Below are 26,718 nucleotides of genomic sequence, written 5' to 3'. Positions count from 1 at the left end.
TCCTCTGTTTAACCACTTTGACCTCTTGAGCTCAGACTTCATGCCGAGTGCCATCAAAATCCTTCACTCAACAAAATGACTGATGAGTTTTAAACCACAAACAGACAAATTTGCAGGTGATTCTTGTGAGTTCACTCGAGGCCTCAACATCGTAGTGTTTAACACTGGACGTCGCCTGAATACTACGTGTGAAGTTAAACGTGGATGTTGTGGGAAGTTACAAGAACTAGGAACAGTTATTGATAAGGGTTTAGAAGTATCGAGGAGTTTGATTACTAAAAGACACTATAAGAATACGAGACTCTTATACTGGAGAACAGACTCTTGCTGACTTACTTTGCCGCAGCACTGCTTTGCAGTAAAGGCTAATATTAGCATGCTAACATTTGGCAGGTGTAACGTTCAGCTTCTTCACCATCTTAGTTTAGCATGTTAGCATTCTAACATTTTTTAATTAGCACTAACACAAAGAGAACCTTTTCGGTGAATCGATCCATAAACCTAGAACAGGACTAAATAAAAATGTGACTCCATAATGGATGAAGCGTGATGAAGGTATGAACTCATTTATGACCAGCTGGGCTCAGGTGACAAACAGTGAAGTGACAGCAGAGTCATGCCAAAGTCATTTTATTTTATTACCAGGCAAACATTTGATCTTTATACAATGACATTTCTAGAAATTAAACATTCAGAGACAAATTTAAAACATGAGATGGAAACAAAATACTTACATGGAAAGAAACGAAGACACAAATCAAGTTACTTAAATACAAAAAAAAAGAAAATCTTTTTCCATTGCACTTCAACTTCATAAATACAACTCAGAAGGTTCACTCCTCTCCGGCCAAAGCTCCCTGCTCACTGCAGTACATTCAACTATTTCAAATCCTGTTTCCAATCGTTCACATTGATTTCACTATGGATCGATGGTCCAAGACGCCGACTGTGCTACGATGTTCTACAGAAACCAGATGGTGTCACACCTCCATGAATAAAGCCACGTTCATGTCATAGACAGACGACAGAACTCAGAAAGAGTCCCGTGTTTGTGACGAGAGCTGAAAGGATCGGTTGATTAATCAATTAGTTGATTCCTCAGCGACAGTTTTGTTAACTGATCGATTGTTTCAGGGTTTTTAAGCAAAAAATATTTATTATTTTCAGTTTCCAGCTTCTCAAACATGATGATTTGCTGCTTTTCTTTGTTTTATATAAATGTAAGTTGAATATCTTTGTGTTTTGGTCTGATGGTTGGATAAATGTTATCTGAATATATCACCTTGGACATTTATTTATTTTATTCTATTGGTGAGTTACAATCCCACTTACTACTATATCAGATCACTGAAGACAGCTGAATGACTAATTAAATAATGTGCTAATTATTTCCTTTATTAATGAATTTATTATTTTTTCAGTCAAATGTGCTCGTTACAATTTGTCAGAGCCAAGAAGACGTATAAAAACTGCTTGTTTTGTCAGAGCGGTGTTTTTACGCCACGTTCACACCACAGACTGTAAAAATAATGGACAAAGCCTCCGTGACGTCACACATTAGTTTGTGGACCGCTGATCTGAAGCCTCTAGTTCGTCATTGTGGCCGTCACCATCTTGTTTGTCAAGGACCCAGAAGTGACCAAAACTGGGCAACAGGCTGGTGCTGAGGAGGAGCGAGGCATGGATCTGACGGTGAGGCCGAGGGCAACGTAAGCAGACAGCCTGTCGTTAACTTAAAGCTTTAATAAAATGTTAACAGGTGAGTTATATATATAAAAAAAACCTCCGTACAGTCGTCATGAGTGTTGAAAGTAGCTACAGAGACCAAAACTGTTTCTGTACCGGGTTGTAAACATGTTTATCTCTGCTGTAACACGGGGACTGAGCCTCTAGTGGCCTTTAGAGGAACTGCAGTTTTTGGCACTTCTGGCTTCATGGTTGGAGGTTGTCGTCTGATTCACAGGAGGCGGACGCAGGCCGATATGTTAAGTGGTCGTGCAGCCGCCTGTCAGCAGAAGCGCATTCTCTGCAGTGCGTTTGTTTGTGTGTGAGTGTATGAAGAACTGACAAATATATGGAATTAGTAAGCATGGGGTGCATGTTCTATAATTTCAATCTCATCATATATAATATTTCCTTTCCACAGTTAATAACAGATAATCACTGTGTTTTCTCGTCAGTCACTCGCAGCTTGCAGGAAAGATAGGCTTTGCTGTGCTTCCCGATCCTGTGTGAACGTGGCATCACAGTTTACTGTCACATGAGAGAAAGCAGCAAATCCTGTTCATGTTTGATTTTCATTCTTTTGATCACAAAGTGACTGATTAAGTTTGTTTCTGTCGAACTCTTTTTATTTGCTTTTTTAAATTTGCACAAACAAACCTGAGTCGAAACATTGAAAATCCTTTTTTTTTTTGTTTTTTTTTTTTTTTGCTTTGCTGGGGGGAAAACTGGTGTTTCAATAAAGCAAAATGTGACAAAGAGTAATGGAGGAAGACTCAACAAATGAATCATGACATACATGAGGCGTGTGACTTAAACTGAAGAGCTGAAAGCATCAGATACATGTGGAGCGATGAGGAGGCTGTGACCTTCCTCACATTAACACAGGAAGGTACATGCTCTTCCTCTGTGGTTGTTTAATAGCACCCACCTGGAGAATTAGCTCCACCAGCTGTTCAACTCTTAATAATTTGTATTTTCTTGAGCTGATTTTCTGCAGTGTGTTTCAAATCTGCATTAAACTTGGATGAAATCGTTCCAGCTCTGTGTGACATGAACGCAGCATGAACCATCCAGTGAAACAATATGTGCACATAAATGAGACAATAAAACCCTTTGTATCTTGCAGACAATTAAAAAGATGGATGTACATTATAGACAAGGTATAAACATGATGGCCAGCCACGTCTGTCTCATTATCATGACAAAACACTCCTGCCTATGTTACATAACACTTTATTTAAAAAACAAAAACATGTACAGAGACTCTGTTACCCCCGACTGTGAATAGTAAAATATATCAAACTGATTATGAGTGACGTTAAAAGTTAAACTGTGTTTGTAAATCTGTGAATCCTGCGACAGTGTCTGGCAGCCTGGACACGTCCCACCTCTTTACAGAGGGGACACATGGGAGTATCAAAGTGCTGTTTGCTTGATTGTAATTTCCTCTTTGACCCCCCCCCCCCCCCACCCACTTCCTGTGTTTCCCTTGTATGTCACACGGCTGAACTCGTTCCCATGTTTGTGTCCAACGCTCTTTCATATGATAAATCCACCTCAGATATGGTGCTACAGTTTGCTCAATTCTGCTATTGACAGTAAAAATGAATTATGATGTTTATTGTGCTGCAAAAGGAAAAAGAAAAGTAGAGTTACACAGCTTCATCGTTTTCTCATATAAAAACAAGAATATTCATCAAACTTTCCACCATGTGAGACGACGGGAGTTGACGGACACCACTGAGCATGTGTGAACTCCGTCTTCGAGGACATTTTTTTTAAAGAGAATATCCCGAGTCCATGTACAACTGTACAAAGTTTCTCTGACGCCACTCTGCTCGTGTTAGCAGCTCACAGTCTTTAGTGTTACTCGGAGCACAGGCAGGGATGGAAAGACACAACAAAACCCTTACGCATTTCTCTTTTTTAATTTTGTGGTTAAAGTTTCGTATTTCGTCCAGCTCCAGTCTTGGTCCTTGAAAGAGGAAAACCACCATGATGTTAAGAGTTGATGATAAACCAGAATGAAACAAAAATATCTTTAAATATTTGACTGTAAACCAAAAACATTTATCGTCTATCAAACTGAAGTAACCTCCTAGAATGAACTGCAGCGTCTGTGTGAAAACACATTTTATATTCCTGAAGGCTACTTCTTAGTAAAAAAACAAATTGTTGTACACAAGATGCAGATTTCTTTTTAGTACAGAAGCTGAAAATGGCCTCCAGTTATTATTCTTTATGCTGCTATTTTGAGATCAGGAGTGAAATACTTTCATCATCATCAAGAAAACAAGCTTCATTTTTAAGATGACAACATAATTAACTCATTATAATGAGCAAACAAAGGTTGTTTCCTCTCATTACTTGTGTTTATCAGAGGTCAGGAGCCTGCACAGACGCCATTTTGACAACTCTAACTGCTTTAAGCTGAAAATATCATATCAAGGAGATGACAGTGATCTCTGAGGCTGAAATCAGGTGATCAAATGAACCAGAGACTCATTATCGAGGTCTCTGTAATTATCCTGTGATCTTGAGACATAAGTTAATGTTAGTTAACAAATTAACTCGGTATCCCGAGAAATCTGCCTTTTGTTTTCTCGAGAATCAACGCAAACTAACGTGTTATGACCAGGAACAAGTTTTCTTATCTCAAGATAACGAGACAATTAACTCTCAACATAACAGCATTAAAAAAAAAAAGGCAAGCACGGCTGTTTTTGGCTTCTATATTATAGACTACAGATATATGCAGTATTTTTCAGATTTTTTTTCCCACCAAGCACTCTCATCTTTGAGGAAGTTATGTGGTGCACATTTCTTCACCAGTCTTTGACAGCTGAAACTGAACTTTTCTGCTTCCTAGCTTGTGATCTTAACTGTATAATTAATGCTGATTTTGATCATCTCTGATTTTAGTCGTTATTTTTAGTCTTTTAAAAATGTGCAGATATTTCGAAAACATACTGTCAAATGATCAAAATCATACTTTGCAATGATTTGACTGTTAAACACCACCAACTCACTGATATTACCAAAGATGGGATGTGACTGAACGTAGCATTACAAAAACTCTGTTTCTGCGGTCAGTTAATTCAGTCATGGTGTCACATGACTCAAAGATGAGTTATAAAATTAAAACTCTGGGACGAGACAGTTGTGTTATGCATTTCTGTCCATTTAGCTAAAAGACCTGTCTGTGTTTTACTATGTTTGATGCAAATGTATTTTACCTTTAGAAATTATTTTACTGGAGTGACGCTGACACAGATTTCTGAGAAACTGTTTGATGTCTTTCTTTGCCCTCATATCCAAAGTGAGAGCAATAATAACAACGTCGCATTAGAAATGTCCAGGACAAGTAAAAACAAGTAAACTCACCACGATGCTTTTGGCCTGTTCATCAGCAGCCTCCTGCATCAGGCTGGTCAGCTGACTGAGGTACTTCTGGTTCTCCTGCAGCAGACGTGGTGCAGCGTCACTTAAGGAAACACACACACACACACACACAGAGTACAGAGGCCTGTTAGCTACGAGTTCATCACACGGCGTCTCCATCACATGTACAGCGTGTTTTCTATTGTACCGGCTACAAAGGAACGCCACAGGGGAGAAAACGCACTGACCTACTAAACACTGAATAACAGCATGAACACATTATACAACATACAGACGACATCAAACAAGTGACAAGTTCTGTTTTGTTTGCTTTGTAAAAAAATTCAAAAGGTAATGATAATAATAATAATAATATACAATATTCAACTCTTCTTGTGTTTTATGAACAAAAAATAAAACACAGACTTTGAATGGACGTGATTAAGGTTTTCTTTTCACACTGATCAACACACATCTCAGACTGACATCCTGACACAAACGTATCCACAGACTCAGTGGTTGTTAGTTCTGCCTAAAGGTGCTTCCACTATATTTGACTTAATATTTGTACATTGAATTATTTTGTTTTCTCCTTTTACACTGAGATCAGATCATTTTGTGTTTATTTCACACAGTTGAACATGAAAGAGGTCAAAATGGGGTTAAAACTTTCCACACAGGCGTTGTCAGAGTGACCATGAGTCACACGATTGCTCTGAATGAATCAACCAATGGATCAGTCACCTGTCATTTGGCCCAGGCAGGGAGGTCAGGGGATGTGGGGAGCTGACAGGCTGCGCTGATTGCGACCACTGAGAAACCTGCAGCAGGTTGGACGACTCGGGACTGGCTGCTATCGAGTTTCGTGACGAGTTCTGAGCCTGGAGGAGACAGAGGGAGATCATACTGAGATATGCAGGAATAATAAACAAGGCATCTTACTCCTACAAGAAGGAATGCAGGCAGCTGATCCTCCCGCTGTCTGTGTTTGTGGTCAGTTAGAGAAGCCAAGTCTGAGGAGGAGGAGGTAGCAGAACAGAAAGTACCACAGCTGACTTACAAACTGCAGAGACAGACACAAGATGGACAGTGTGGAGCTTAGATAAAGATAAATAGCTGACTGACAGAAAATTCTTCAGCAACTATTCTGATAACTGGATTCAAGCAATAACTGCAATTATCAACAACTTTGAGCTCCACTCAGCACATTCCTGTTTTACTTTGTCTGCTGTGATAACAAACTGAATCTTGTGGGGTTTGGACATTTCACCCCTCCATTTTAGAAAGAAAAATCTGTCCACACAACCTTTGTTTTACAAAATATGTCCGTCCACACTAGAACACAGACGACTCCAAACGCTCACCAGTGTTAGCCGTCTATAACAGTCTCCCCTCGTCACAAAGGAGGTGACGTTTACAGGCTAATGTTACCTTTTTAAAACGCCTACTGGAGATCTCATCACCACTGATTCTCCTTCGATATCAGGACAAAGGAGCTCACTCAAAGATACACGTGATGCTCTGGGCATGTACAAGTTTTCCTTCCAATCCTCATCTACAATAATTCAGCTCCACCATCTGCTGGTTCAACCAGGCCTGATCCATAGTCATCATTGCTGGCGAACTTCAAACTGCGGACGCTGAGTTGGACCCAACGACACTGGGCTCAGCAGACGTCTCTGTTTGTCCGTGAAGTGTTGCAGCAATACTAGGTTTAAATGTAAAGCAGTCATTTGGGGGCCTACTGTGCAACACAACACTAGACATTATTCATCCAGCTCAATTCTTATTCTTCTTCCATAAAACTTAGTTCTCTAATCATCTCGCAGTGTTGCCAACACACTGGGAAAAAACATAAAAACATGCAGAAGGATCAGGAGTAGTGCACTGTGACTTCTCTCAGACACTCATCAAACCGTTTTTACAAAAATTGCAAAAAAACTGCAATAATTTTAGTAAAAGTGATGAGAGATTGTTGAGAATTTGATGTGAACAGAGCTGTAGTCACTCCTCTTTAGGGCTAAACCAAACCGCCATACTTTGACACAGAAAAATGATTTGAACTTTAAACGGTTCACGAGACTTTATTGAGCATAATGGGCATTTTGATAACTTGTACGGTTTTCACAAAATCTGCAGTAGCAGACTACGGCTGCAACTTTACTCTGCAATGTCCTAAAACGGTTTCATCTCGTCACATATCACTGGTTTGAACTAGGCTTTAGAGGGCGTCCTCAAAAATCTCTGTTTTAGTTTCTGTGTGGATGAGAGGAGAAAATGTAGAGGAAAATATCTGTTTTAAAAAGATGTGTACACATGTAGACAAGGCCTTCAACTGTTGGTCAGAAGAACAAAGAAACTGGGAAAGACGTTTTATTGTTTTATGGCAATTTGTAGACCAAAGATTAATCAGTTGATTAAGAGAATAATCCACATAACAGCCCGTAATGAAACTAATCATTCATCACAGCCTGCAGACTGTGCAACATAGTTTTATTCAATTACACTGGATTACTCAGAGTATTAGCACCCTCAGTAAAGAGCAAACAGACCCTGAAAAATGTGATATCTGACCGTTGACACACACAGACTGACGCTCTCTGCACTCTTTATCTTGTCAGGTTTTTTACTGTAGTTTCTTTCCTAGTACGGAGTGTGATGCAGAGTCACTTACACAGGCGATCTTCAGTAAATGCCAGAACTCTCTTTGTCTCTTGATCTGCATCTGCATCACGGTGTTGTCTGCGTCCTTGATGCTCTCCAGGGTTTTCTCAATACGTGGAAACAAGTCAATGATCTTCTGTTTGCTGATCAGGATCTTACTGTCAGGACGAGAGGAGACGGGGCAGACGTTAACGCACAGTGTTCGTATTGTTGGTCTACCATGTGTGTGTGCTTTCATACTGGAGAACACATTATCAATAACAGATACTAATAAGACAAAAAGAGAAAGAGTGTTGGACTCTTACCTGAGGTGTGTGTACAGGTCTTTGAGGACCTTGTCTTGGTTCTGGACAGTCTGAATGATGGCCTTCACCATCTCAGAGCTGTCACTGCTCACATCTGGCTCAGGTACTGACAGATAAACAGCACATAAACAAATAAACCCACATTGAGTTTAAAAAAAAACATACTCATATCATTTTCATTATTTACGGAAAATAAGCCAATAATTTAATCAGAATCAGATGTTTCTTACTTTTGCATTTCATCTTCATTTGCTTGTAGAGCTCAATCGCTTTTTCTTCTCTGCAATAAAATGATTTAAATATTTACAAGACTGAACTCTGAGGCTGTGCCAGAGGCCCAAACAATATATATAACTGTAACACTCTAAAGCAAATACAAGCTAACAGCAGTTCATTTGTGGTCTTTCAAACAGCAGATTACTGTACGAGGCAGCGTGTTCAAAGTGCTGCCAGACATTCATCCTGTCCTGCCTGCTCGCCCCACCGCACCAAGTGACACCAGCCACTTCTTCTAAAGCAGCAGGAGCATTTTCCTTTCAGCGGATTCTGAGAACTTACTAAAGAAATCATTATAAGACAGCAGAGTGACGTGTGTAAACTGCCCATGAAGGCCTGCAGGACGTGCATCAACACAATTAAAGACTTTTACTCCCATGAAAGCTGAATGGAGCTGTTTAGGAAACGTCTATTAGAGTTTATAGTTTCTCTGTTGCTTCCTGCAAAGTGTAAAGTCTTATTGACACACGTGTGGGGTCAAAAACCTGTGACACATGTGGTCTGAAGCCAGATGTGTGGTTGGTGCACCAGGCCAGCTGCTCTATCTCTGAGCCACAGCCACCCTGAGGATAGGGGACATGGGGGCGGGAAAAAAAGTCGTTTCACTTAAGTTTCTTTTTACGATTTTTTAATTGTTTTCATGCCAGAATCAATATAATGTAATCGCTGAGGTGGAAATAGGTTGCTGCATTCACTGTGGTAGTCTATGAATACGTGGTGTCCCAGTGAAAAATCTCACAGCTGTTAATTTTTGTGTCATTTTTGGTCTCATAAACAGAGAGCGAGAAAAAGACAGCAAGGTGAGGGACTGAACGAATCACTGGCTGCACACAGCTCTACGATGAACGACAAGATTGTACCCGTTTTAAATATTAAAAAACTGATGTTGTTGTTGTTAATGTACATTATAATAAGTTAGTATTTTTTTATTTAGTAAAGCACCTCTCACAAAGCAAGGTCACCATGTGCTTCACTGGAGTAAAATTGTTTTAAATTTTTGTTTTAACAAGTCCTGTTTTCCTTTGTCTGGTAGAAAGAAGATTGTGGAAGCAACTTTCTGTCAGTCTGTCATATCTGACCTCACTTACTGGCTGTAACACATGTTCGGAGGCCTGGTCAGTACAGAACAGCAGGTTCCTTGAACTAACACTGATTTCAGAAAGATTGATTTTAAACACCATTTGCAGCTTTCCTAACTCAAAACATATACAGAACATAATATTCTGTATTTTCACAAATGTTCTCCTTTAACCATCACAAGTTATTTACAACGATAGTTAACTTTACAAACAAGAAACGTAATAATGCAGCTGGGTCACATGATCATGATAACGCCTGAGAACAGCCTATTCAACAGAGCAAGAGGTTGTGCCTCTGTTTAACTAACCACACTCAGACGGCTGGTGACAGCGGGATGAATATGTAACACACCTCCAGATGGTAAGTGACACAATGACTGTGTAAATGTCTGCATACAGAGGCAGAACTACCAAGTGTAGGAGGCAGTGTGAGGGAAAGAGGGATAGCTGCAATGACTTTGTGAAGACGGAGGAAGGGAGCAGGGACTAGGAAATAAATGAGAGCGAGCTTAGGTGTGTGTGTGTGTGTGTGTGTGTGTGTGTGTGTGTGTGAGTGAAGGAGCTGTGACTGTTTTTAACTTGATTTAACTGACACATGATTTTATTCTATTACACACAGTGCTTTAGTGTTCTTTTTAAATTGGTTGTTTTATGTCATTATTTATGCACTCACGTCTCTCATGAAAATGAGATCTCAGTCTCAACAGGAGTATTAAATAAAGGTTTATATAAATAAGAAAATAAAATTATTGACCACTTCTCTATGCAGTATATGATGGTGCTGAAACAAATGTCAGAAAGACTGACTGACTGGAAATATGTCTCATGATATACAGTCTCTAGAAGTGTGTGATTCAACTTTGTCCTACGTTTTGACCTGACTGACATCATCATCCTCTGGGCAGACCAAACCATCTGCGCACATTATCATGTACAGCATGTACACACACCAACACAAGAAGAACCTTCGGGCTCAGAAAGCATCATATCATCACTTCTGTCTTTCAACCCAGCGCACCATGAGAGAAACACTACGGTTATCGTCAGAGCACATGAACACTCACAGCTGCTCCATCTTGTCTCCTTGGCGTCGAGCGTACGGGCTCCTCTGAAGTTCAACTATCTCTGAGTGCAGAGCCATGATCTCATCATCCAGATGGCTCACCTCTGCCACCTGCAGGACAAACCATGAATCACACCACCATCAGGGTTGGTACTGAGAAACACGCCGGGCCTTTTAAATGCTTTTAACTTCAATATTTTGTTTTGTAAAATTTCGTCACCTGTGCAAACGCAGCAGCTCTCTCCTCGTTCTCCTGCCAGGCTTTCAGCATCTTTTCTGAGGCTTTAAACGAACATCAAAATAAACTTAGTGCTATTGAAATATTTTCCATTTGAGGGTCAAGTATCAGATCCAATCAAACACTCACATATGCCGATGTGCATCTGATCGCTGTATTTCTCCAAGTCGTACTGGATGCTGCTTTTGAAGAAGTCCAGCTTGGCCTTCAGCTGCTGAGAGAAGCCAAACATGCTGTTCTTACACCTGGTCAGGTTGGTGTTGTAGCGCAGGAGACTCAGCCTGGACGAGGAGGAAGAAAACAGTTAAGGGTTAGAAAGGTTTGAAGGACGAAAAAGAACCACTGGAGCAGAAGCATGGGTCAAATCAAATGGTGTGGCTGGCTGCAAAACTACCAGGTGTGAAGCACCTGAAGCAGCTGGTGAGCTCTTCTCCCCCTCCCCAAGCTAACAGAACGAGTCAGCAGTGACCAGGACGCCGTTAATGCGACAGTCATGGCTTGGTTTGGCTTGGGCCGTCAGTACAGCACAGCAGGGATTCACATTTCCATTACAGCAGGGCTACAGGCTTGACAGTTTGTCTTTAACTAATGATGGCTTGTCTTAAGTGATGCTATTTTAAAGCAGCGGGCTGAAGTTCCCCACAGCAGGGCAGGTAACACAAGTTTACCTGCTGGAGGTGAGCTGTTTGCAGAGGTGCAGTAAGAGCCTGTTGTCTGCAGCTCTTCATCAACTTCTCACTGTGGTTGTATTATAAGACTTGTCTTTATTGAAGAGAAGCCGCTGACAAAGTTCTGCTAATTCAGTTATAACACAATTCATTTCCTGTTGATTCTTCACAATAAAAGTCCCCCGCTGTTTTGTCATACGGCCGATAGTGAACATGAAACAGTAAAATAAAGCAGATATGTAAAGTAAGAACAGGACGCAGGAGAGAAACTAAACTCCAAACCAAAAGAGATTCAGTTAGAAGCTACAGACTTTTAAAGACACCTGTCTCTCTGGTCTGCTGCAGACACAGGTGAGCAGAGTCTGCAACACTCACACAGCTTGTTTGAAGGGGAAGAAGTGAGGCTGTCGGGGATTGGCTGTAGTCGGCAAGACATCACCGCTACTCATTTGAGTGCGTGCGGCCGGGTTTTTGGACCTACTCTGGAGAAGGGCCATCTCTGGCTAAGCTCGGCGCCTCTTTACTCAGCGCGGCCAAAAGTGAGAGTTGAAAAGGCCCAAGTGTGAGGAGGAACAGAGAGCTCAGTGCTTCAGAGAGTTCCCACATGTTTTCATGGACAAAATTTCAAAACTTTCCCATGACTTTTCAAGGATATGGTTTTTTACAGCGCTGTGTTTTTTTCAAACAAATCAGATTCAAACACAAGTCCGGCTTGTGACATACATGACGAGGCAGAGAGGGGACGCAGGGGGAAAATTAAGAAAGGTACGTGACAGTAAACAAGCTTCACACAGACACATGTTAGAGCCACGCAGACGTCGATGGTTTCAAATATAAATTTGCTGTTATCAACAGTGCTTGGAAGACGGGACGCTACCGTAAAAATAAAACACAACATACTCCATGACTTTCCAAAACCATCAATGATTTTTTTTAGGTTTTCCATGACCGTGGGAAACCTAACCTTACATGATTAGATGAGCGTGATGTAAAATAAAAACGGGCCTACAGTCATTAACACACAACTGACATGTAGATTATTAACAAACATTCAACAGCAACCAAAAAAGTAAGCAACATTAAAACAGAGATTTAAGTTGGGAGAAACACAAACTGCTGACTTCCTGATTCTTTCGTCAGCTGAATGCACCTCATGTTTTGTGGTAATACAGTAACAGCTGACAGAAATCTTTCCTGTGACTCACATAGCAGCTCTCTGTCCTTGGAAAAGTCTGCTGTAGTCGTCCTTCAGCCCACAGATGTAGCTCACTGCTTCACCCCAAACCTTCTTTAGCACCACCAGGGGCAGCTGTGTCTTGGCTTCTTGCACTGCAGAGTTAAAAGAAGACCCATGAGAGATGAACTCTGTGGTGTTAAGACAGAGTAAGGACACACAACACTGCCACTCAGTGGCTTCATGCATCACACAGGATGGTGTTCGTACAATAACTTTACACCCGACAAGTTAACAGAGAGAGACAGGAAGAACGAGTGTTAAATATATCAAACTGATGCATCAAGGTGCATCGAACAGTCACATCACCAGCAGGCATATGTTTAAACAGACTCACCAATAGTGTTGACTTTATCAGGCAGCTGTCTGGCACTGAGGGGACCAAGGTACTTGGTGATGCTCTTGTCAAACAGGTAGACGATGTAGCTGTCCCACCCTCTCTGCACAGGGGAGAAGAAAGAATATCACCACTGACACGGCCTGCAAATACACTCTCTGGCCACTTTATTAGGTACACCTGTTCAACTGCAAACATTAATGCAAATATCTAATCAGCCAATCAGTTGTCAGCAGCTCATTAACATTTAGTCATGTAGACATGGTGAAGACGAGCTGCTGAAGTTCAAACGGAGCATCAGAATGATGAAGAAAGGTGATTGAAGTGACTCTGAACGTGGCATCCAAGTGAAAAATAACCTGACTGAAATGTTCTTCCTATGTGCAGCGTGACCTGCAGGCTGTAGACTGGCTATGCCTCACTGAATGCTGCTCACACAGACTTTGATAATCAATCAACGCTGCTACCTGTTTTTTTTTTTTTTTTTAGCTTTGACCTAAGAAACTAGTTTGGTTCCTTTATGTCCTATGTACCATGTTATGGGACGACAATAAAACCTCTGGACCTTGAAGTGTTCAATATAAAACAATCTCTTGAGGGGTTTAGAAGTGAATTACAGCAGTCAGTGATTTCAGTTGTTTTTTCTCGCAGTAAAAAGCTGCATGAGTGTCAGCTTACCACTCCATCTAGGACACACTGTGCAGCGGGCTTCCTGGGATCCAGTGACACTCCCGTCTCCTGCAGCAGCTCCTGGTTCACTACTTCAATCTTGGTCTCGGCCTCGATGCGCTTCTGCAGACTGTGGAGGCTTTCCTCCGGCGTCAGCTGGAAGGAGTGGACCTGAGCTGTGGTCATGTTCAGGATGTGGACGACCTGGAGAGACAAGAGGAGGAAAACTGTTCAGTACAGAAAGTGCTCGTCATCGTTTACTGAAATGTCACTGACGTTTAAAAGGGATCAAACTGATGTAGCAGAAGCAGAGATGTTGTCTTTTTATTCTTCTTTTTGTGAGTGCACAAACATGTTACGTGTCATTATTTGTTCATAACACCAAAAATTAAAAAACTGGCAGGCAGTGAAAGCTGGCATTTAAATGTTCAGATTCCTAATCTTGTTTACTCATTCTCTGAATTCAAACCAAACCCCGCCCTGCTGATGACACCACAGTCATCAACATTTTGGAAATGAAGGCTATCAGTTAATAGAGAAATATGTAAATGCTGGTTGACCCAGATACGACTGGCTCAAAGCACTGACGAAGGCTGAATGTTGAGATAAAACTCTGGCACTAACTCACCTTCATACTCAGTATCTGCTCCAGCACTTCAAAGCACATGGGCCTCTTAGTGTCGGCGTTGACTTTCCCTCCTCTCTGGACAGGATCCCACTTTAACATCAGCTGCAGCAGAGCCTCCATCGGCTCCAACAGTGTCCTAAATAACAGCAATTAAAATGTGTGTTCAAGGAGAGAAACTGGCACCAAACACTGTGAACACACAGCCTGTCGCTCTGCTCTGTTTTCACTTTCATTTGAGTGACTAATGGACAACAATGAACTCTCACTCTCACTGCAGGATGAACAGTGTTTGAAACAGGATATTTTTAGCAGTCACAGGACACTGACCTGCTGAGATTGTTGGGGTATGGGAGGTGTGTGGAGAACCTGACTTCTCCGTTCAGTTCCTCTACAGCCATGATGTCTTTTGGACCTTTATTCCTCACTTTGCTGGCCCTGTGGATCACAAGACACAAGATAGAGATGATGGAGAGTTTTACATCTTAACATGATTCCTGTTTATTTTCTATGTGAAGCACAAAAGCAGAGCAGTAGTTTGATGGAAAATAAAAGTTTCAGATTTCAAAAACTTCAAAATCTAAGTGTTGGCGTCAGTTATTCCAGCCACCATTGACACTGAACACTTGTAGAAATTTGTGATGTTATAAATGAGGGCTTTTAGTAAAACACTTCATTTTCCATGCAGCAATGATCCCTGTCAAACACACCAGGTGTAGGCGTGGCTGTCTTCTGTTTTGTTTGGAGGTAAGCTAGATTTTGTTTTTTTTTATGATACTTTCTGTGATTTGGCTCAACCTGCTGGCCTGCTTTATTTTCAGGCTTACCTCAGTTTTCTTAATTGTGTTGCATAGCTTGGGTTTATTACTTCATGTCTTATCTATCTAAACACTCTTATTTCAGGTTTTCCCTGAGACCAAGGAGGCAAAGGCCTGTGGCGGGGGGCATCTTGACAGCTGTACTTTTAGATACGCTCCTCTATTAAATATGAAAGGAGGCCCCCACATGCTTGAGCTTTACACTGCTGACTTGTATCATCAGAACAGACATGTCCTGTGATTTTCAGCCTTCTATGATCATATTAACCCTTTACAGCAGGCACATCCTGACAGCTGAGAATATTACTGTCAGGTATTGTCCCCCCTCACAGGACATGTCTGTTCTGATGACACAAGTCAGCGGTCCTGAAATGTGTGTTTCTTTTCTATAATACACATTCTACATCTCAGAAGCGACGTCTTTCCACACACGGGCTTCCTTTGCCTTTCAAACGGGGCAGAGCTCCGTGGGAAACACTAGGCGAGACACAGCCCGAGGGGGAACCGGGATCTGACACAACACCGGAGGGAGAAGCAGGTCCGTGGAGCTGTGCGTAAAAGATGCTACATCTGAAGGCTCCCATGTACACACACACGCTTTAACCAAGACGGCCTGCCATTATCTTTGATAGGCAGGGAAAACGGTGTATTTGAATTTATGGAAGAAGTGTTTTAGCAGCGGGAGGTGTCTTTTTGTAATTGTTTTTAATGACAATGAAGCTTTTTGCTTGCGGTTTTTGCATCGCGTCACGCCTCGCATTTCTGCTCTCTGGATGCATGGCGTGTTTTGCTGGAGTGCTCTGAACTCCTGGACTCAGAGCAGAAAAATGTCAGGTTTTCTTCAATAAACCCTGAGTTTCTCTCTGTCTCCTCCCTCTTACACGCTGTTTCATTTCCTCATTCAAAGTCAAAGCTTGTATCAAAGCGCATTCATTAGCGGAGATTTACCGTCTGTCACAGTCTAAATCCTGCTGGATATTAGTTTGTTACTCAGGACTGTCTGAAGTTACTGAATTTATGCACATCAGTCATTTCTTTGGACATCAGCTTTTGTCTTTACATTCAAATATTACACAGCGAGAATTCACCCTCAGCTCAGAATCAAACCTCTGTCCTTTTTATATTTATTATTTTTATAACACTGTGCACAAGGATCAGACTGTCAGTCTGTCAGAGCAGCTCCCACATGTTTATTGCACATAATGTGTAGGTCTAATTATTTAAATGTTAAAATGGGTATGAAGCTTTAGACACGTAGTATCAGTGACTAATGATCTCTGTCACTGATGTCACTGGTCGCACTGATGGAACATAACTCCTATAGCCTAATATTGGGGATTATATGTTCATATTTCTGAGTGAGCAATGGTGCAGCATTTCACTGTCTTTACATTTACTACATTTGTAGCTGAAATAAAGTCACTGAATGCTGTTGAGTCAAGATACAAATAGATGTGCAACATTTTCAAATCTACTGTATTTTAACCTCAACGTCTTTTCAGGTGCAAATCACCAAACATATTATTACTGGGTCAGACTGTGAGTTTACAGTCATGTCTTTATGTCTTTGATCTATAGCCTAGCCTATATGTTTGAAATCTTCTGCCTCCTGTGTTTTTCCCCATCAGATTAAACCTGAACAAATATATTATGATATATTATTAATATAATGTAATGTATCTACAGCCTGATACACAGTCAGATTCCACCACTTTATCTTCATTAAGGAAATGTAAGTCTGATAAATGATGAATAAACTTTTTTATTAACTTTATGGTTAACTTATTGACACTTTCCTCGCTCTGACTCAGGCTCTTCTTTTAAAGATAAACGTGCACCGTCTGCTACACATGCATTAATATCTCTACATCCACTGGATTAAAATGGAGGCGCTGTCTTTTATTGACCTGTTGCCATGGTGAATCGTGGAGTCGGAGCTCCATTGATGATGGCTTTTTATTGTCGGCTTAACTCAGAGTGAACATACTCAGAGTTGACTGAACTAACTCAGATCAGCTGTTCTGCAACCGCTAACTCAGAGTTTCCCATCTCAGGGTAAATCAGCTCAGAGTTCAGGGTTAGACTCAGAGTTTGTTGAACCTCCTACCTGGAATACCCCTCAGAACTACAGCAGGTACCCTCTGCCTGAATGTTTAAGGAACTAGATAATTATTGGTGGGAAAAAACCGGAGCTTTATTACATAGTGTGAGGACGTGATGGGGTGACTGCAACAATGAAAAGGCGCAGCAAGATTATTTTTTTTTACTAGAGGCATTCAAGTTTAAAAAAAAAAAAAAGGGGCAGTGCTGTGCGCCTCACATTTTGCAACCTGCAAAACACTTTTTGTGTGATCGGGCCTTGATGCCTTTCACTGCTGTATAATGGATCCACCTATCATGAGTTCTGGAGGATAATCATCATGCTCTAAGCTTTGTAACTACAGCTCCCATAATTCAAAGGGTTTGGGGATATAAGCAGGAAATGTAATGTTGACATGGAGTCAGTTAAACTAGATGCGCCTCAGTTCCACTGCATGGTTCAGCTTGTATCAACTCTTATTTGGTACCAGGTCCTGTTTGTTTGCAAAATGCAGGTAGTGCCCTCCTCAGTGTGTCAGGTGGATTCTTAGCTGATTGTGAAACTGTACCATCAACCGCAATGTGACGCTCAATGAATCCTTTAATCTCCAACCAAACATTCACAATTACTGTCAATAGAAAACCAAACAAGGGTGAGTCCAGATGAGTAAAGCTTCAACCTGAGCCCTGTTTTAAATGTTTTCCTCTCTACTAGTTCAAATTGAGGCACTGTCACAGTATGCAGAATTAGCTGTTAAGTAATGCTTGTTTGCAGTGTGCCCATGGATGTAAAGACAAATATCACCAAATTACCTCAACACTTAAGAGAACTGAAAGCATTAAGGTTCTCAGTTAAGTTCTGGAGTTTTAAAGACAGTCTTTCTTTCTATGATTTCTAAGCTGATTTAGGGACGTTTATTCGTGATCACAAATAATTATATTCCTCAGAGAGTGTAAATCTCAGCTCAGACCAAAGATTTGCAACGAGACAAAACTGTTTGAGAACGTTGCAGAGAAAAGTGTCAGCGGTGTGAACTGGCCGGTCTGATGGTGTCACCTGACACTCAGCTGGTCAAATGGCCAGCGGCTGGTTTTAAAACATATGGTATGTCACCTGTTTCAACAGCCAATCAGCACACATTCTCACTGACTGATTAATTGGTGCTGGTTATTTATATCATTGTGGCGTATTGATTATGAATCTGAAACTTGTTTATGTTTCCTGCCGTTTCATCACTACTGCTTATCTGGTTGCACTGGTGTGAACCGGCAGGTTTTTAGAACGTTGCAGAGGGGTGCATTGCTTCAACTCGTCTCCTCACAAATCTTTGGTCTGAACTGGGCTTAAAACACACTGAATCTATAAATATGTGCATTATGTCTTTGTGTTCATATTTGATCGAGTTATGACTCAGAGAAGGAGTACGACTTTTGACACATTGTGGAATCGGGCACTGAGGGTTTTAGAGTAATTAAATTGCCAACATGTGCTGAGTGTCACACCCTCTGCTGCTGTTGACTGTTGACTGTTGGTGAGCGGCCAAATCAGAGACAAAACTACAACAACAAGCGTCTGGTTGTTTCCAGAACACCAGCATGCACCTATGCCTTCCATGTCACTCAGTGTCTTTGCCTCAGGTCTTTCCTTTGACTCAACCTCTGCTGCAGACTGACGAGCTGAATCAAGGTAACCTTTCTGTGATTTGTGAGCTGCCTCAAGTCTCTGATACATTTTTCTTTACCTAGTTTAATAAATGTCATAAATATTTGCTTATCAGATCAACTCACCACTGCACGGGTTGAAGGTTGTGCAGAAACGGACGGAAACCACAACTGCATTCAAACACCATAGTGCCAAAGCTCCAGTAGTCCACAGTAACAGTGTATGGCTTATTTTCAAACAGTTCAGGGGCCTGCAGAGAAAAGTGCATCATACATTTGATCAACAGCTTCGTTGTCTGGCAGGAAGAAGATAACAGGATTTCAATATGAGTCACAGAATACATAACACTAGAAGCTTCTGGGGATAGAGAATTAAGTGTTTGCTCACCAGGTACTGAAGCGTGCCAACAAAGGAGGTACACAGACTGCCCTGGTCCAGGTCTTTAGCATAGCCCAGGTCAATGATTTTGTGAACCAGCTGCAGAGGAAGAGTAAGTCAATGACAAACCGTTTCTTTAAGACATGAGCTCAAACAGAACATCAACCCATCAAGAGTCAGTTTACCTTCCCGTTGATATCTTGCAGCACTATGTTTTCAGGTTTAAGGTCTCTGTGTATGATCTTGTTTTCATGCAGATACTGGATACCAGATCCTGCAGCAGAACACAGTGATTAAACTGAATGACGAGGCTCTAAAAAAAGACATGTCTGAATGAACAGCTGTCCGCAGAGAGACACTGGACGTACCGACATCATTGAGTAACGAAAGCACTTCGCTCTCTTTCAAACCGCAGCAGTTTTCAGGTTTGCTCAGCATCTGTAACACATGAGGAAACTCTCTCACATCTGCAGTGAATTGATTTTAAATTGCAGAGAAAGAAAACCCAGTCTCACACATACATGATATGACAGTGAGTATCTTGTATGACGGAGTGTTGTAAGTGATGCAAGAGTGTTTAAGACAAAGACCACAATGAGCCAGGTAAATCTGAAATCAACATCAATCCACACTGAAACACCCTAAATAGTAAAAACAGGTATGTCTTCTTCTTCATCCTTTTTCTGTGAGTAAACTACAAAACTGTGCATCACAACCAGCATCTAGAGAGAAGACAGATGTGCAGTATCCCTGTTCCCTCTCTGACTCTCAGCTGACTAACCCTCCGCTCTGCCTCCTCCTGCTCTCCTCTACTTTGTTTTAATAAAACCAGAGCTCACAGTTTACTTGTTTTAATTTACATTTATTTTCTGTTCCTGTTGTCAGACGACTGATTGAGCATTAAAACTGGTTAAAATGTACAAATGCTGCCTGTCCAGGCTGGAGTGCCGAACTTTTATCTTCCCCTCCAGCAGGTACAGTAAATACACAAACACAGTCAGGATGTTATTACGACATATGTGGGTGAGCTTGCTCCAGCTTCCCCGCAGGTAATTTTTAACCTTAATTCTTCCTGCACGCTTCTTAGGAATTTCTGCCACAGCTCCTGTCATCCATCACTGATCTCTTCCCTCTTAAGAGGGTCACTTCCACAGCCCAACAGATCAACGGCTGCCTGCTCCCCTACCTGACCACATTCACAACTAAGAACTCACTGCCTCTTCTTTCAGACCCATCCCACCCTGAACATCACCTGTTTAAACTGTTGCCCTCGGGAAGGCGTCTCAGGGTCATTAAATCATTAGCCCTTTTTAGACAGGAGTTGTGCAAATTAGCAGGAAAGCCCAATCAGTGTTTTTTCAGCATTGGCAGTATAAAAACAAAATCGGGGAGTGCAGCAAAATGCCGCCTACCTACTTTTGTTTATACAGAATGTGCCTTTTTCGGGGCAATGGGGGGCGTGAGCAAGTAACAAAACGTGTAGCTCAGCGTGTGACGTAAACAGTGACGTGGGAGGGAAGCCGCGGCTGGTCAGTCCTTCGGTGATTCTCTCGTAAGTCGGCCCGTCCTTCACCGTCCCCGTCATCTGACGGTTAATGGCCTCTTCGTTTGCGAGGACAAGGAGGGCGCGCAATTCCTTGTCTCCCCAGTTGCTCATCTTTACAGTGTCTGTCAGGTTTGTGTTTCCCTCTTGCTACTAGCTGCTCGCTAATTCCTGCTATCAGCTGTTTCCTGTTTATCCACCGCCGGTGGCTCGCACGTGCGGTGCCATCAACAGCTCCTCCCACAAGTCATCAACAGGCCGCCTCGGTCTGTTTAAACCAAAAGGGTTCCACCAATATGTCTACCCTACGAGGCAGAAAATTGGGCAACTCGGATCAACTCGCCAATCCGGCTCTGTGTGTCTAAACGTTCGCAGCTTGCCGGCAAAACGGCCCAACATTCGCTGAAAATCTGGCAGTGTAAAAATGTCTACAGACAAACAAACTGAAGCATAGTTTTAACCTCAGAGCCATCACTGCACTCAATGAACACTTGACATACACTGTGAACTCTTGTGCAGTATGATAGTCTGCGCAATAAAGCGTGTGGGCAAATGTGACAATGTTTTGTCTTTTATGTTTTTACTTCCTTGTCATAGTTGCATTTTATTCATTCATTCATTCATCCATCCATCTTCTAACCGCTTCATCCTCTTGAGGGTCGCGGGGGGGCTGGAGCCTATCCCAGCTGACATCGGGTGAGAGGCAGGGTTCACCCTGGACAGGTCACCAGACTATCACAGGGCTGACACATAGAGACAGACAACCATTCACGCTCACATTCACACCTACGGACAATTTAGAGTCACCAATTAACCTGCATGTCTTTGGACTGTGGGAGGAAGCCGGAGTGCCCGGAGAGAACCCACGCTGACACGGGGAGAACATGTCAGAGCACCTGGAGGAAACCCACGCTGACACAGGGAGAACATGTCAGAGCACCTGGAGGAAACCCACGCTGACACGGGGAGAACATGCAAACTCCACACAGAAGGGCTCCCACGCCCGGGATCGCACTGGCAACCCTCTTGCTGTGAGGCCAGAGTGCTAACCACCACACCACCGTGCCACCCTGCATTTTATTCATATATCCTTTTTGGCTCTTTTAAACAGGCAAGGATAACCACCTAATGTCGTTGTACTTGTGCAGTGACAATAAAGGTCTGTCTATCCATCTTCCTGTCTTCTTGCACTCTGGCTGGTTGAGATAAAATGCATTACTTCACTCACACACCACAACTCTGATATACAGTAAACTACAGAGAGCTCTCCCTGGCGGCAACAGTCGTAATCAGCATTGTGTGAACTAGCGTGCCAAGGACATTCATTTATACCCAAGAGTCCCACACTACAGCTTTAACCAAGTGAACAACAGGGCTGCCCCCTGAAAGTCCATGACCTCAGTCATTAGTCAAAAAGACCTCGAGTCCATTTGCACTTTATCATTTGAATGACTGCCTTTTTTTAGCTGCGTAACCGCACACGAGGCAGGCTGTACACTTGATAAACAGAGTCTTGTCTCAAAATGTCCTCCTGTAAACACAAAACTAAGTGTGACTGAAGTTAAGAAGGGTGACATAAACAGGGAGGGAGCCTGACTCATGTCTGTTGGCTGCTCTGATGCTCTCAGCTCTGGTTCTGAATGTTGGTGAAGTCGACTTCACTGCTTTTGAATCAGACACTAATACTTTCACTTTTACTTTCTCTGACTGTGAGATCTGATGCTTTCACAGATAATGAACACAAGAACACTTGAGACTTACGTAGGCTCAGAGATGGGAATCAAGAACCAGTTCACGTTATGAACCAATTACAAACTTTAGGATCAATCTGAATCATATGCCCCTGAGCGTTTCTGTTTCTTTTATCGTTACCTGTATGTTCATTTGACAGCTGAAATAACAATAATGTCAAACTCGTGTATCTACACTGCTGGAAACACGTGACAAGGAGGAGTCGTGGCTTCATTTCACAAGGAAAGATGTTGTAATGTTGCTTGTAATGTCTGGAAAATGATAATCTCAGAACCCATCTGTTATCTCTCTGACGACGATAAAGGTCCTGTTGGCATGGGGCAATATTTTGGGAGATCTGGTGTAGCCAGCAGATATTCCAGTCAAGACTTTCTCCTCCATGCGGCAGTCATTTTGGCTAATCTCATATGAATGAAGACACATTTAAAATAAGCTGATGATAATCTAACTTGTCATCAGACGATAGCTAATGGGTTCAGAGACTGCAGTTTTGGCCAAAGTGTTCTGCTTCTCCACACAGACGTGATTGGTCATTACGACTCAGACTACAAATGGAAACCAGGGGTTTCATTTACAAAACAATGCGTAGGATCCATGATAAAAATGTACAAACAAACAAAAGCCAAAAATGGCGTGCATCAAAAAATATTCAACAGTTTCTACAATCAGGCTCCACCTCACTGTCTGCATCGCCAATTTCCTGACTCCAAAATGTTCATAAGCGTGGGTCAAAGTTTCTCCCATCAGGTGTGATTTTATAGATCATGTTTGCATGGCAGGTGACATATGCCGCCTTCAGGCCTCGTTATGTGCGTACGCAGTGTTTATAAATGAGACCCCAGCACACCTCTGATACCAAAATCTTGTCCTGCTGCCAACAGGTTGTGCACACATATGCAGATGTCTGTTTATAGAGATTAGTAAAATGACATGTTGAAACATTATTCTCAGCAACATAGGCATAAGCTCCAGGAATGTATCTGACGCTGTGCACAAGTGCAACTGTTTCCAAACCAAAGTGTGAATATCCTGTGCTATAATAACACTAGCGCCAAGCAGCTACACCGTTTACAGGCTCAGAGATGATACAACAGTTGGTGTCGAAGCTGAAAATATATAGGTGTAATATAGGTGTAAGCTGAGTGAGGCGGGGCTGCTCTGCAGGTGAACCAACACTCAGTCACTCAGCAGTGGAATGAATAACATGTTTCTCATATTTGTAGATAAGAAAAGACGCAGTGAAGCTTCTTCCTGTCCACACTACATTTTTGGGCTTAAAACAGCTGCTCTCTTTGTGGGAGTGTAAGACCAAACACAAAAACAAATTAAGAATGCATTTTCAAATGTAGCTGTCTCAATGATGTACTGTAAGCCTCCCTTCAGGAGCCCCTCACCTTCCTCAGGTCTCCCCTGGAACAGTACTCCATGGCCAACAGTGGAAGATCATTTAAGGCTATGTGCCTCATTTCCTCCGGGACGTCTCGGGCTGTCACAACATTGATGTGATTCAACCTGAGTGAGAGAGAAGTCGTCGTCAATACTACATTACTGTTTAATGATGTCCACACAGGTTTTGCACAGTTATCCACTTCTACAACGCCTGCAAGACATTATCATGTATCTAACTGAATGTCTGCAGTTTCCTTTAGATAATTACAATAACTGTGTGTCACTATGACAGCAGGACACGACTGTATAATGTCTTTAAATTAAAGTGCTATATAAATGTCCCCCACAGGAGAAAGATATATAAAAAAATAAGTCCAACTTTTTCATGATTTGGATTTCTCGGCTCCATCTGTCCTTGTTTCTTGGTGTGAGCTCCAGACGGCACAGTTTCACAGCTAGTTTTTCATTTGTTTCCTACAAAGCAGACAAACACAAACTTCATTATTATCAGAGCATAAAAGCAGAACCAAAATAGAAGCTGATGTGCACTTTAGAAGGAGCTATCCCCCATATGTCTCATAACATGTCACAACAAATACTACGAGTACTTTTATTGATACCAGTACAAAGCAGGTGCGTGGAGACACAGTTAGGACACTGGTTGTTTCAGGATCACATGTGTGCAGTGTTGTGTTGCAGGGTATACTGGTACCAACGGTAGACTGCGGAACTAAAACTCCACAGTACATATGATACCATAATGTTGGAGTACCTCATGGCACCACTACTGTGGGATAAGTTCAAAGTCCAATCACATGAGGGTGAGTGTCCATGCGCCGTCCAATAACAGCACGCGCTGGCCACCTGGCACTCAATATGCTGCTGCAGTGGTTTGTTTTCCAGTGACATGTCAGGTATTAGCTGAGCTACTGAGTATCTTTGAGCAGTGAAAGTTATTATTTATTTCTTTTTACTTGTAGGTTCGATTTGTTTATATATGCTACAGTGGTTTGTTTTCCACAGAGCTCTACGGTGCGAGCATTTTACTCACATTTGAGACTAAAAATAGTTTTGTGTGAGCAAAAGAAATCATTCAGGAGCACACTGTGTGAGTACAGATTTCAACCAGCAGCAGAAACGAAAGGCGAATCCTGCCGGTTGTGGGTTGAACAGGGGTCACAGATGCCGTATTCCTGTCAAATACAGCGGCCATGGTGCTCCGCGGCGCAAGATAACGGCTTACCGGCGACAGAGAAGCCCGGCTCCAGGTCCAATAATTTCCTCTTCCAGAAGTACCTGAACAGCCGAGCCATGGCGGCGCACAGGTATGTGGCGTGTCAGAGGAGAAACGAGCCGTTCACATTTCTCTCTTTGTGGCAGGTAACGGCCCACAAACCTCACCGCACTTTAGGGACTGTTCTTTACTTATGAAGGGACTGTTCTTTACTTGTCAGGGGAGGAGGGTGGCTGGTTGATTCTTATTTCATTTATTTATTTTATTTTGATCCCCCCTATGTTAATCACTTATTGATGCTGTTTTTGAAGTATGAATAAATCAATAAGTAATTTATTCCATTGAAATATCATTGATGTATTATAGAAAAGTGATTTATCTTTTTATAAATGACAAAAGGCACATCTGCCTCATGTTTGCTGTGGTATCCTGATACCACTCAGAACCATGATACTTTCACTGGTATCATACCGTGGGTCCCAATTTTGGTACCGTGACAACACTAGTGCAATGTCACGCTGGGTGACATAGCTCGAGACTCACATGATGTTGGTACAGGTAAACATGGGCAAAGCCGCCCATGCCCAGCCTCTCTTTCAGCTCCCAGTCTCCGCAGTTCTGGTTCTGCCTGAAGGGAGGTTTCTCCATTGTTGTCACACAAGCTGGGGCAAAGTGCAGAAATAACATGACAGGGTTAACTTATACTCGAAGCATTTATGGTCACAAAAGAGCTGCAACCAGTATATAATTAATCCATTACTTGATCCACAGAAAATCAACTGACAGATGTTTGTGATAATTTGATTCATTAACAAGCACAATGTGCCAAATATGTGATATTTATATTTACAGGTTCTCACATGTGATAATCTGCTGTTTCTTCCATCATATATCATATATCATACTAAATGTCATCATATTTTTGGCTGTAATAATGTTAGTAGGACAAAACAAGACAATTGCTGAGGTCACTTCATGTAAACAGCTTTGTCACTGTGTCTTATATTTAGCAGACGAATGTTTAACCGAGACAATAACGTGCAGAACAACTGAGACAATAATCTACAGATTACTCAGTAAAGAACACAATAATAATCTAACCAATATTCCAACCAAGCAAACCAGCTGAACAAAACTCAGGGGCCTGGCTACATCCTGGAACACCTGCCAAGCTAATGTCAGATTACATCACTGCTTGCACAACACCACCGCTCAGTGTCTCACACGTCTTGCTGCGATGTAACAAACGCGGCTTGTTGAGCTAAGTGAAGCAGATGTGACAGGTACACTCACATATCAATGTCTTAGGTTAAACTGGCGACACTGGCGACACCACTTTAGCCAACCCACGGCAGCCCTTTACCTTCCAGGAAACAGTCGGCGCCAGCTTGCTAGCATTAGGAAATGAAGGCTTCGCCGCCAGTTAACAGACGTTTAAATAAATGTTCCCGCTGCTAAAGAGACGTTAGACACTTACTTCGTGTTTCTATGAACGTGTCATGAGCCGTTGTGTCGGTGTAACTGCGAACCGTCCGGTTGTTTTCGGTTGTTTTCGAGTCGATGCAGCGGCGGCACCGTGTGAATGTGTACTTTCCTGC

General features: G+C 42.1%; 1 protein-coding gene across 1 annotated transcript; it reads right to left on the bottom strand.

The window, feature by feature from the left end:
• Nucleotides 1-613: 613 nt before the first annotated feature.
• Nucleotides 614-26,718, bottom strand: LOC125880386 (inhibitor of nuclear factor kappa-B kinase subunit alpha-like). Its single transcript, XM_049562783.1, has 22 exons — nucleotides 26,598-26,718; nucleotides 25,664-25,782; nucleotides 24,266-24,360; nucleotides 23,892-24,009; nucleotides 19,571-19,640; nucleotides 19,388-19,476; nucleotides 19,212-19,301; nucleotides 18,950-19,074; nucleotides 14,595-14,702; nucleotides 14,268-14,403; nucleotides 13,649-13,843; nucleotides 12,971-13,073; nucleotides 12,605-12,728; nucleotides 10,861-11,012; nucleotides 10,714-10,775; nucleotides 10,495-10,604; nucleotides 8,306-8,355; nucleotides 8,076-8,181; nucleotides 7,781-7,928; nucleotides 5,851-5,987; nucleotides 5,110-5,209; nucleotides 614-3,700 (listed from the first exon to the last, which is right to left on the bottom strand). The coding sequence occupies exons 2-22, from the start codon at nucleotides 25,766-25,768 to the stop codon at nucleotides 3,635-3,637; spliced, it is 2,289 nt and encodes a 762-aa protein (XP_049418740.1). The 5' UTR covers nucleotides 25,769-25,782; nucleotides 26,598-26,718; the 3' UTR covers nucleotides 614-3,634.

This window comes from Epinephelus fuscoguttatus, linkage group LG20, assembly GCF_011397635.1.
Source record: "Epinephelus fuscoguttatus linkage group LG20, E.fuscoguttatus.final_Chr_v1".
NCBI lineage: Eukaryota > Metazoa > Chordata > Actinopteri > Perciformes > Serranidae > Epinephelus > Epinephelus fuscoguttatus.
Note: the sequence above shows the minus strand (reverse complement) of the source record. Positions and strands in the feature narration are given on the sequence as shown.